Source organism: Zalophus californianus, chromosome 13 (assembly GCF_009762305.2).
Source record: "Zalophus californianus isolate mZalCal1 chromosome 13, mZalCal1.pri.v2, whole genome shotgun sequence".
Taxonomy (NCBI): Eukaryota; Metazoa; Chordata; class Mammalia; order Carnivora; family Otariidae; genus Zalophus; species Zalophus californianus.
Genome location: NC_045607.1, coordinates 76,551,902 through 76,565,446, shown reverse-complemented (window position 1 = coordinate 76,565,446; position 13,545 = coordinate 76,551,902). Strand labels below are relative to the sequence as shown.

General features: G+C 36.0%; 1 protein-coding gene across 1 annotated transcript in view; it reads left to right on the top strand.

Annotated features, from left to right (window-relative positions):
* VPS13A (vacuolar protein sorting 13 homolog A) overlaps positions 1 to 13,545 on the top strand; it is a 270,154-nt gene that overhangs the window by 145,620 nt on the left and 110,989 nt on the right. Inside the window, 2 exon segments of the mRNA XM_035723481.1 lie at positions 7,955 to 8,102; positions 11,310 to 11,460. Of these exon segments, the coding sequence (XP_035579374.1) occupies positions 7,955 to 8,102; positions 11,310 to 11,460 (299 nt within the window).

Here is a 13,545-nt window from a genome sequence, read left to right as displayed (position 1 = left end):
ATTAAAATTATTTTTTTCTTAAGTGATCTTTTATTTTTTCTCAAGAAATTAGTCCATTTCATCTCAGTTGTAAAATTTTATGGCATAAAGTCCATAATAATCCTGTTATTCATTAATATCTGTAGTGTTATCCCAGTTGTTCTTGATATTTATAATTTTATGTCATTTTACTAATCTTAATGAGCTGCCTTTTGATTTTCTGTCTTGTTTTTCTCTTTTTCATTGATTTCTTCTCTGATATTAATTCTTTCTGCTTACTTTGGGTTTAATTTTGCTCCTTTTGTAGGTATCTTTTGGTGGTAGCTAAGATTACCGCTTTGAACATATCTAATGTAGACACTTAGTGTTAAAATTTCAGTTTTCTCTCTATAGCTCTTCTCTCTGGCATTTTACCATATGAACTTAGCTGTCTTGTTCTTTTTAGACTCTCAGCTCTGTCTTCTCAACTTGGTGGACTTTGCCGGTCTTTTCCTGGCTTACCCCTCCCTTTGCCATGGCCTGTAAATTATCTCAAAACAATGAAAGTTGGGGCAATCCTAGGGCTTACCTTGTTTTTTTTTTTTTACCACCTCTCGGAAATGACAGTTGCCTGATGTTCTGTGTCTTGAAAACCACTTTTTAATGTTTTTTATGTGGGTTTTTTTGGTGAGGGGGAGTTGTTTCAGGCACGATGGTAAGCCTGGTTCACATTATTTCATCTTGGATAGAAGGAGAAATTTTCATCAATTGAGTATTTACGTACTTATTAAGCACCTAGTATATCCCAGGTACTGTGCTAGGAAGAAGATTAGTAACAGTCTTTACAAAGGATGAATAAATAGTACCTACCTCATTGTTGAGGTAGGTGTTATTTAATGAATTTACTGAGCTGATGCACAAAACTAGGATCACGTTTAGATTTTGGAGGGGTTGTAGAAAACCAGGTGAAAAGGAGACAACACTGGAGGTTGAAAAAATGGTTTACTAACTACTGGAGTGATTCACATATGAATTATATGTAATGCTGTCTAGGGTAGGGAAGTGAGGTAGTGGAGAACTAACCAGTAAAGAGAAATTTAAAAGTAGAATTTATAGTCAGAGGTTGTTGAATGAATGTTAGGATTCAAGGAGAGAAGTTAAATTTGACTGGGTTGCAGGTTTGTCAAATTCAGTATTTGGTAATAATGCAGTTCACGGAGATAAGATAGAGCAATGCAGAAAAAACCGTTGAGTAGAGACATTGAGTTCTCTATGGGGCAAAATAACTTGGAAGTTGTTGTCTAACTTTGATATAGAGATATATAGAAAGAGATTGGAAGGCACTTGGACATGTGTATGGATATTAGAGTGTTTGGACTTCTAGATTTGGGAGTCCTTAGTAATATTTAGGTAGTTATTAAAGCCTTTATCACACAGTTTTTAGAGTGGGACATATGGGACAGAATGCTCACAAATGCCAAAACGTAAGGAACATACATTTCTTAAAAGAGACTAAGAGCAAGCAGGCAGAGAGATGGGGGGCAACCCAGGGGGTGTATGTTGAGACAGTGTTGAGGACTCTGTTGATATTGTTAACCATGAATTAATGGTACATGATATTTTTTTATGTAATACTTGATATTTGGTATTAGATTCAGGCAAGACTGAATTTTTAACAAGCAGGTGTGACTCAAGGTAGTAGAACAGGATTGTTAAATATCCACCATGTTGATGGATAATGGAGATGGAAGAAATCAAAGACAAGAGGGTACTGATAGAGTAAAAGAATATAGAGAGGGCTTTATAAACTGGAGATTCATCAATCTCAAAGTCTTCAAAAATAAACACCGACTAGTTGTTGATTGATTAAAGCAAGAAGTAGAAGGTGGTGAACCTGGTTGATATTATGCTTAAAGGGATAGGAGTGAGGGTTGGGGAGTATCACTGCAAATTAAGGAAAATGATTTCTATATCTCTTAACCCTGAGACTGATAGGGTGTTAAATTGATAGGGAGAAAAATTGGCCTCTATTTAATAGAGCTCCATGGAAAGCCAGGTTTCAGTTAAGGTAATACATTTAGTGAAGACATTGGAAAATGTAGAATGATTTGTTCAGCCAAGTCCAGATAATTCAAAAATCATAGGAAAATAGTGGGTGAGAGACTTCTATTTTAATAATACACTAAAGAGTAACAATTTAAACTTTAGATGGCTCATTAATTTTTGAAACTGTATAAAAGTCTAAATTTACTAAAAAAGATCTATAATCACATCTTGCCTTATTTCAAGAAATGGTAGATGTAAACTAGGTGTGAGCCTATATTACAAACATTGTTTTGAAAAGAGTTCACTAAATATCTCTAGAGCATTAAAAATATTATTTTTATGTCCAAAAATGAGTTTTTATTGAAGAAAAACATAAAATGGTGTTTGGATGAATAGAAAAGGTTGCTGACAGTATGACCACCCAAAGGTAAGTACTATTAATAATTTGGTGTGTTTCTTCTAGTTCATTATTTCTGCACATATGTTTGAGTAGAATAAGAATTATATTGTATATTTTGGATCATAAATTCATTTTTTCCCTTAACAGTATGCTATATTTTTCCATGTTATTTTGAGTTCTTTTTTTTTTTTTAATATTTCACTTTATTCTACAGGTTTTTAAAAATTCATTTGCCTGGTGTTAGAAAGTTAATTTGATCCTAGGTTCTTTTGCTGTTATAAATAACACTGTAATGATGATTGATATAATTGTTCATCAATACTTATATGACATTCTACTCATGTCTTTAGGATAATTCATTTCCTACAGATGAATTTCTAGAAATAGAATTATAGAGTATAACCAGTTTCCTCTGAAATAATTTTAAAATTATTGATATTTGGAAATTCAGTTTGGTTACAGCTTCAGAGTAAAGCACATAAAGACAAATAAGTATTTCATATTTGTGACCACCTCTGTTGAAATCTTTTTGTTGCAAAGCTATTAATTGCAATGTAAAATTTTGAAAAGATATTTACAGTATTTCTATGAGGAAAATTGTAAAACTTAACCAATGACCAGAAAGAAATCTTGAATAAATGTGGACAGAATATTTTCCTAGACCTAATAATATAGAGATGTCAGTTTGTATACATTAATTTATACATTTAATGCATTCTCAATAAAAATCAAATAGTTCTTTTTAAAGTCTTTGAAAAATTGTGAAATTTTTTTTGAACTATAAATAGGGGACAAGATGTCTCAAAGATTTTTTTTTTTTAAAGAAGAAATTGGAGAATGGAAACATCATAACATTTGAGGTACTACTAAAATAGATTGAATTGTGTTAAATACTTCTAAAATGTATTATGATATGAAGTAAAATAATTAAAATAATAAAACAGAATAGAAAGTCAGCGATTGACCACAACTGTGTATGTATATTCTAATTATTCACATATATAGTCAATCCTGTTATTCACAGATTCCATATTTGTGAATTTTCCCACTCGCTAAAACCTATTTGTAACCCCAAAATCAATACTCATGATACTTTTACAGTTATTTCTTGTGCATAGTCATGAGTAATGTTGATCTCCAAAGCCTGTGTTCCCAACTGAGGTGTCAGACAAAGTGACATTCTGCCTTCTTATTTCAGCAAATAATTGTAAAGCACATGACAATTGCAGTTACCTAAGTGAAGGACTGGCAGTACAGTGTAGAATAAAATAAACATAGTCCCTTCTTTCATGAAGCTTTTATTCTAATTGAAACTGCAGACAAGACAAACTATTAAAACACTGTTAGGTAGAATGTGGGAGAGAATAGGAAAAGTATCTACCCCATATATTGGTTGGTACTGATAAGGAGAATTTTTTTTAAAGAAGTAATCTTTTGACACAGTAATTAGTGTTTCTTACAGTTTGCCCAGAAGAAGAAATTTACTCAAAGATATGTACAAAGATAATCCAAGTATTTATTATAGTGAAGAATTAAAAGCAACATAACTTTTTAACAGAAGGTTGATAAAATGACTTATGTTATATGTCATATAATATGCACCTATTAAAATTGCACATGAGGAATTTCCAGAGAAAAATGGCTGAGTACGAAGATCCTAGACTCACCTCCTTTCATGGATAAACCTAGATAATACTCACAATCAGTATAAATAACCCAGAAAATGACCTGAAGGCTGGCAGAACAGACTCTCCGCAGCTAAATGTAGAGAAGAGGCCACATCAGAGAGGGTAGGAAGGGCGGAAACATGGTGGGGAGCCAAACTGACTCTCAAGGCTGTCCATCTATAGGAAGGAGGGACACCCGTGGTCATGGAGAAGGGAGAGATACAGATCCCACCCCAGGCACAGGGAACCCCACTGAGAAAATGAATCTTCATAACATTTGGCTTTGAAAAATCACAGGGGCATAACTTAGCAAGTTCTTAAAATCAGTGGGGCTTAATACCTGGAACTTTAAAAAATCCACAGGCTCGGCCCTGGGAGAGCCAGAGCACAGTGGGAGACTGAATACCCACCATCAAAGAGACAGCACAACAAACAGCCCCCCTTGAGATACGGCACAGAAGCAGCAGTTTGTAAAATGTCTAGGATGTACAGGAAGGAGATTTATTTACTAATTTCAGAGCGTGTGCAGAAACGATAGGGGTCTTTGGGAGTCTTACGCAAGAACAAAGAAGCTGACCATTGCCATTACCCTCCCCTGCGCCACAGCCTAGATACATGGACACTTGTGGGAACCAGCACAGCAAAAACACTCTCCACCCAGCTTGCTGATCGTGCGCCCTGTGCTTGCATGCTCTGCAGACCCACTCCAGCCATCCTGGCTGGGCAGTTTTCCTAGTTGCCTGGAGGTCCCCTCCCATGGCAGACCAGTGCAAACCTTGCTGGCACCACACACTCTGCCCCCACATTCTCTGGTGGACCTTCCCTCTCCAACGTGCCCTTGGCAGGAGTCCATCCAAAGAGGTGGCACAGGCCTGGCAGTGTGCAGGCGGCACCAGCCAGCACCATTCCAAAGTGACTCCTACAACAGGGTAAAGGGAAATAACCACATACAGCGGTTCACCTATGGCCTCAACAGTAGGCTGGGTGCAGACATCTGGTCTGATTGCAGTTCCCACCCACTAACAAAAGCTTCTCAGGGACAACACAGGAAGAGGCATCTGGAGTTCATCGCTACCACTGCTCTGGCAAACACCTGGTCTGACCCAAGTCAGTGGGTGGCCCCAGACTGGACTACTAACAACACAGGGACCAAACTCTGCTCAGAACAGGCAAAGAGAGCAATCTCAGGCAACAGGACTGAAGGCAAATTCAGCTCAGTCAGAGTAGGGTGCACATAACATCTAGAGGATACTCCTGAAGCACCACATTCTGGTGAACAAAGAACATTGCACTGTAGAATGCTACAGGGCTTCTTCATAAGGCCACAACTTTCAAGAGCAGGAGACATAGCTGATTTTTCTAACACATGGAAACAGACACAGAGTTAGACAAAATGAGGAGATGGAGGAATATGTCCCAGATGAAAGAACAGGACAAAATCACAACAAGAGAGCTAAACAAAATGGAGATAATATACCTGACAGAGAATTTAAAGTAATGGTCATAAAGATACTCACTGGACTTGAGAAAAGAGGGGAGGACTTCAGTGAGAGCCTCAACAAAGAGAAAGAAGACATTAACAGAACCAATCAGAAGTTAATAACTCAATAACTGAAGTTTAAAATACATGAGAGGGAACAAATAGACTAGAGGAAGCAGAAAGATGGATGAGTGACCCGGGGAACAGAGCAATGGAAAGCAATCAGGCAACCAGAGAAAGAGAAAAGAATAATAAAAAAATGAAAGATTAAAGGAACTCAGCAACACCATGAAGTGTAATAACACTCACACCATTGGGATCCCAGAAAGGGAAGAGAGAAAAGGTGACAGAATATTTGAAGAAATAATAGCCAAAACCTTACCAAACCTGGGGAAGGAAACAGAAATCCAGATCCAGGAAGCAGAGAGATCCTCCAACAAAATCATCCCAAGAAGGTCCACACCAAGACACATAGTAATTAAAATGGGGAAAAAGTAGTGATAGCATCTTAAAAGCAGCAAGAGAAAAGAGTTACATACAAGGGAAACAAAAGCAAAAATAGACTATTGGGACTACAGCAAAATAAAAATCTTCTGCCCAGGAAAGTAAATAACCAACAAAGCAAAAAGACAACCTAGTGAATGAGAGAAGATATTTGCAGATGATATATCTGGTAAAGGGTTATTATCCAAAATATATAAAGAACTTACACAACTCAACACACACCTAGTTGAAAAAATTGGCTGAAGAGATGAACAGACATTTCTCCAAAGAAGACATCCAGGTGGCCCCAGATACATGAAAAGATGCCCAACATTACTCATTATCAGGGAAATCAAAACTACATTGAGATATCCTCGCACACCTGTCAGAATGGCTAGAATCAAAAACACAAGACAACAGGTGTTGGTAAGGATGTGGAGAAAAAGGAACCCTTGTGCACTGTAGGTAGGAATTCAAACTGGTGCAACCACTGTGAAAAACAGTATGGAGGTTTGTCAAAAAATTAAAAACAAAATTACCATATGATCCGTTAATTGCACTACTGGGTATTTACCCAAATAATATGAAAAACAAATATGAAAAGATATATGCACTCCTGTGTTTATTGCAGCATTATTTATTATAGCCAAATTATGGAATTATGGAAAATTATTGAAATCTTGCCATTTGCAACAAAATGGATGGATCTGGAGATTATAATGCTAAGTGAAATAAGTCATTCAGAAGACAAATATGTAGGATTTCACTCGTGTGTAGTTTAAGGAACAAATGAACAAACTAAAAATAAACATAAAAAACAGACTCTTCACTAGAGAGAGCAAACTGATGGTTACCAGAGGTGAGGTAGGTGGGGAGGTGGGGGAAATAGGTGAAAGGGATTACGAATGCAACTATCTTGATGAACACTGAGTAATGTGTAGAATTGTTGAATCGGTATATTGTACACCTGAAACTAATAATAACACTACGTTAATTATACTGGAATTTAAGAAATTAAAAATAATTTTAAAAATAAAAAAACTGCATTTAAAATATTCTTTATAGGCCTTTTAGATTTCCTAACTTACTCCCATTAAGTGGAGATTGCAAGCATGCGTGCATTTAATTCATAAAATGGTATGATACTAGGCATTCTGAGAGATCCCTGATGACTCCCATATTTCTCTCCACTTGAGTAAGTGAATCTAAAATTCTGCAGTCATAGCTTCATACATACCCTAGTTGAAGCATTTGGAATTTGCTGCCGGTTAAAATGTAAGTACATTATTAAGCAGTACTACTTTGAAGTTGTCACTTGAACGTACAGTGAGAGGCTTCTGTGGTCACATTATCAATTGAAATGCGTTCAGTAATTATTGTTTTCACCATTCCGAAGCATTAGTCCTACCCTTATGAATATTTGGAAAGGCATGTATGGTTCAACTTAATATGAAATTTCCCATATTCAATTGCTTTTCATCCACAGAAGTAGACATTTTATATGGTCTAACTTTGCTATCAAGTTAAGGGGATATGTGGTATTCTCCATACCTAAGTGAGTGAATTAAGTTGTTTTTATAATGAGGTCATCTATAATGTATGTTTTCCGATTATATAGAGATAGTTCTCATTTAAGGGTTACAACTTACATATTTTTGGCATTTTTTTTTAACATATTGCAAAATCTTATTCTGGAGATTGATTTCTTTATAATGTGGATAACTTGAGCTCAGAGAAAGTTACCTAAATTCATGGTAGGGTGGAATATGTCTCATTTTGACTTGGGAGGCTGGGTAGATTTTATTTTTCTTTAAATACAAAAATTATTGATTTTTACTATTTGTATATAGAAGGATAAATTTAAAAAAAAATTTTACTATGAGTGTATATGAAACAAAACAATTTTATTTCTACTTACAGGACTCAATTTATTGATGATGCATACCAGGAAGTACTAGATCTGCTATTGCCATTAAATCTTGAGGTGATTGTTGAGCGAAATTTATCTTGGGAGTGGTACCAGGAAGTTCCTTGTTTTAATGTAAATGCTCAGCTAAAGCCCATGGAGGTAACTTTTTGCATGCTTGTTGATTTCTGTTTTGTTGGTTAAAAATATTGCTTGGGAACATAAGATATTTTGGTGTAGATGTTACATATTGATCGGCTCTGTCAAAATTGAAATAGTAGCTATATTAACTTAGAATTCATTGAATGTTCTCCATTCATTCAGCAAACATTTGAATGGCTTCTTTGTGTTAGGTCCAGAGTTATATATGGAGAGACAGTGGCCAAGAAACTATGGCATTATCTCTGGCTTCATGGAATCTAACCACTCTAATGTAGGGGTTAGCAGTTATGGTGTTAGAGGTGTGATAGTTAGACTATAAGAAAGTACATAGGCATGTAATTTAAGTAGTAATAAATTGTGGTAAATTCCATACTGGAAGCAAATGTCAGATCTGATAAGTAGTCTGTTGGATATATTAATTTAGAACTTAGTGGAGAGGGCTAGACTAGAAATAATAATGTGAAAGTCATCAGCATCTAGATGGTATTTAAAGCCACAACAATATGTGAAATAACCTAGAGAAGGTCCTAGAAGAAATGGAAGAGGTTGACAATGAAAATGGCAAATGGGTCAGTTCCTTATGCATAACTTTACCTAGATATTGCTTGATACTGCTTCACAGATCTCTAATGTAACTATGCAAAATTTCCTATCTTCCCTTTGACTGCATGGAATTCAAAACTGTATCTCATGCTTTGCTAAAGTGATAGCAGCACATACTCTGTCTGGAAGGTTACTTTAAGAAGCCTACTCAACAAATCCTCTTCCCTCCTCCCACCCCCAGTTTTCTTTCTATTTCTCTCCCCCCAAAAAAAATGTATTCAAAAAGAGAAAAGCATCATTTTTAAAGGTTTCAGATTTTAAAATTCAGAAATACATTTAGATTGGGCGCCTGGGTGGCTCAGTTGGTTAAGCGACTGCCTTCGGCTCAGGTCATGATCCCGGAGTCCTGGGATCGAGTCCTATATCAGGCTCCTGGCTCAGCGGGGAGCCTGCTTCTCCCTCTGACCCTCTCCCCTCTCATGCTCTTTCTCTCTCTCTCTCTCTCTCAAATAAATCAATAAAATCTTAAAAAAAAATACATTTAGATTTTAAAACATCATCTCAACTGAAAATTCTTAAGCTCTTAATGTATAAGATCATATTAGACTCCCTAACTTGTAAATGGAACATATCTTCTTTTTTTCTTAAGATTTTATTTATTTATGAGAGAGAGAGAGACAGACAGACAGAGACAGAGTGCAAGCGCACAAGTGGAGGTCAGAGGCAGAAGGAGAGGGAGAGCAGACTGCCTGCTGAGCAGGGAGCCTGATGCAGGGGCTCGATCCCAGGACCCCCGGGATCATGACCTGAGCCGAAGGCAGACATTTAACCAACTGAGCCACCCAGGTGCCCCAGAAAGTATCTTCCTAAGATAAAAATTGAAGTCTCTCCATATTTTAAGACAATTGATAGAAACTTTTAAAACATAGGTAGCATATTTTACCCAGCATATACTGCACAGATCCTCTCCTTAGTAGGCCCAGGTCTTAGGCAGATCTCTGTGGGGCAGCAGGGACACCATTTTGCTCCCCTCTTCTCCAGGAAGAATGCTGGCAGCATGTTCATTTGATATTGCAGACCGTCTGTAAAGGGCTGGCTGCCTTCCAGGGCAGATGAAATTGGGTCTTTCCCTGTCCTGATCCACCTGAATTGTCAGCAGGTATGGACCTGGGTCCACATATTTGACCCCTCCTGGATCAAGGAGAGGTTAGAATCAGTTACTCTAATGCATCTAGACTAAGTGCTACATCTTGTGATTTCTGACTTAGACGTTTGGGAGTAGCAGGATAGCCTGTCCTGACATGTAGGAGCCATGGACCAGCAGTCCTGGGATTCTTATAGTTCTTGCAACTTCCTGGACTGAGCTGTTGGCAAGACTGAAGAGTGATCATTAATATCAATATTTGGGGGGCATTCAGTATACATGTACTAATTGAAAGACATGATTTAGACATGGTTGTAATATTTAACTTCAGCTTATTTATATGAACATAATATTTTTGTAATACCAGATACATAATAAACACAAGGTGTCATGAATAAGTGAAAACGCTGGATTAGTATATCATCTTTGAAATATAGTCAAAGGAATCCTGGTACAAATAAAACTCATTTTGTGGGATTAAAATTATTTCCTTGAGATGATTAAAACATATCAATTTAAAACTCATAGTTTTGTTTTGTTTTTTGTTTCACTGTATTTTAGTTCTCCAGAGAAACATAGTCAATAGGATGTGTGTATTTGTGTGTGTGTGTGTGTGTGTGTGTGTGTGTGTGTGTGTATACACTTGGTCTGGATACAGTAGACTGACTTCTTGATGACTCAGTTTTAGCGTCTCCCTGACACTGAGGATGAGGTTCAGGAGAGGTTAAAAATGTGGTCTCCTGAGGCAGGCTGCAACAGCTGTTAACTACTTGAGTGGATCATGAAGAACCAATTTTATCCTAGTTGGTGTTCCCCAGAAGGTGGCTGGGTATTTGTGGTTGGTCTGTGCATCCTGTATGTATTCTATATACATATCATATATGTAATACATCTTGAATAATACTGGACCAAATATGTAGATCCTATGGTCTAGGCAAGTTGACATAGAATTAACCATCATAGCTTTCGATATAGTTCTTATGTTGGTGATTTTAGGCTAAATTCACAACACATGGGGTTTTGAGTTAGTGCGTGCGTTCTTTAAGTGAATTTAAGTCTCAGCTTCTTATACAATCAGGATATATTTATACCTAGGCCTTTTGTGAGGTTCAAACTAAAAAATAATTCATATAAAACACATTGTGAATTATTTTTCATGATGCAAATCAATATTTTTGAGTAATTTGTATTTGTAAATTGAGGTGCTTAGTAAGTAAAAAAATGCAAAGTAGCTAGATAAATGAAAGTTCATTTTAAAGGTTTTAAATTATTAAGTTAATTGATATGTTCATAGCAAAAACTTATTCATAGTTTCATTGGTATTGACATCTAATTTCTGTATTTCTCAAAGTACTAAGATCATTCATTTAGGAAACTGAATATCCTGTTAGTAGAAATATCTAATGCACTAAAAAATTGGTTTGTAGAGGACTGAAATGAAACACTTGCTTTTCAGAGTAAGAGAATTTCTAACTACATAAAGTAATAATGTTAAAATAAGCAAATCTTTCTTTTCACAGTTCATTCTTAGTCAAGAAGATATAACAACTATTTTTAAAACATTATATAGCAATATATGGTATGAAGAAGGTGGTGGTGCCTCACCTGCAGGACTAAAAGATCGGAATAGTGTTAATAGTGGAGCTACTAATGCTTCACACCATTTAGAAGGTATGTTCTTAACCTCAAATCAGCCCTCCCCTCTCCATCCCTAATCCCACGTTTCTTCCTCCCTCCTTTCCATTCTCTAGTTTTGAGTTTTTTGAAAATAAGATTTATAGATCTTTTATAATTAGCTAATCCTATCTGGGTATCGCTAAATTGTCTTTTATTAGGCATTCTGTTGATTTTTTTGTTGTTGAATGAAAATTCCTAGTTGTATTGTGACAAAATTCCTTTATATTTATTCTTGTTATCCCAAATGCCTTATACATCCTTATTTTCAATTTTTCTTCCCATTCCCCTCTTCTCTCTAATTCCTAGTGCAGTATATATCCCAGATGGAATATTTTATATTAGAAGTATCAAAATATTAAGGATGTCAAGAAAGAATGATCATTATAAATGATGAATTTCAACAAGTCTCTGGAAGATAGATGGGTGTAATAGGGCAGAGGGAACTATAATTCAGAAAGAGGTTGTATCTAATACTGGATTTAATGTGGTGTGTGGAATCTGACTGGGTTCTGAATTAAGCACCAGCACATAAGAGAGAATTGGGTGACTTAAGGCTGCTGGGAGGACTGTGCTTCACAAGAATAGAGTTCTCATTCTTGCATTTTGGGGGATCCTCATACCTACTTATCTCCAAATGAAACCTATTAGTCTTCCACTCTTGCAAAGCCCTGAGATAATACATACCTTTTCCAGTCAGGGAGAATCCTAACACAAAAACAACCCTGTGCTTATAACATTATAGGAAACTATTCTTACTGGGTAGAATACTCAGCCCAATCCTTTACTGTTAAAATATTCATGGTCAGGTTAAGAAAATAGCAAGAACTTAATCATAAAAGAAACCAGGATAACAGAATACTGTTTTTTGAATGAAACTGAAATAATTCAGGTAACAAGAGAATGTAAACAAACAGAAAACAAACTAATTCATAATCAGAGGATTTTGAGAATATAGAAACTGAATCTTACCATCACTATCTTCCACCCTCTCAAGATAAGGAAGAGTTCTTGGAACCCAAAAATATGGTGAAATTTTGAAACAGAACAAATGCATAAGCATGAGGTTAAAATGTAAGTACTGAGTTGTAATATATAGTTGATGTAATCTCCCATGACACAGCAGAAAAATAAGCCACAGAGATGTAAAATGAGATAAAACTTAAGAAGTATAGACCTTTCAGAAGTTCAAAAGTTGCAAAATCCAGAATAATAAGTATGTTAGGAGAAAGAACTGAGAAAATTGAAGAGAAGAATCTTTCAAAGAAATGATAGAAGAAAATCTCTAGAGCTAAATAAATATTGAAATAAATTCTTGGATATAAAAGATCTAACAAGTTTCAGGCAGATGGAATAAACAAAGATTGCCCATGCAAACACATTTTCTTGAAATGTCAGAAAAACAAAGGTCAGATTTTTAGTTTCAGAACAAAAGCAAGCTGTTTATTAGGGGCTTGGAAAAAAAGTGATTGGAATCAGATTATCATGAAAAAAACTAGATGGGACGGAGTAGATGGATGATAAAAGACAATGGAGCACTATAGTCAGATTTCTAAGGAAAATGATTTTGAAGTTAGGATTCTATATATAGTCAAACCATAAAATGTGAAAACACAATTCTCAAATTTCTAGTGACTCAAAGTTCTTTCATACTCGTTCCTAAAGAAATTAGTTTGAAAACATAATCTAGCAAAACAAGGAATCCAGGAAAAAGGAAAACATGGGATCCAAAAACAATGGGCCTCCTCAGGAGTCCATTGAAAAGGAATCCCAAAATTTTCTGTTTTATTGGCCTAGAAAGTCCTTGGTTTCATTACAGAGGAATTCAGAATGCCGTAAGAAAAATTTTAAAAGGGGCACCTGGGTGGCTCAGTCATTAAGCATCTGCCTTTGGCTCAGGTCATGATCCTAGGGTCCTGGGATGGAGCCCCACATCAGGCTCCCTGTTCCGCGGGAAGCCTGCTTCTCCTTTTCCCTCCTGCTTGTGTTCCTGCTCTTGCTATCTCTCTGTCAAATGAATAAATAAAATCTTAAAAAAATTTTTAAAAGTGGAAGAATGTCTTTGAAAAGAAAAATAGCATA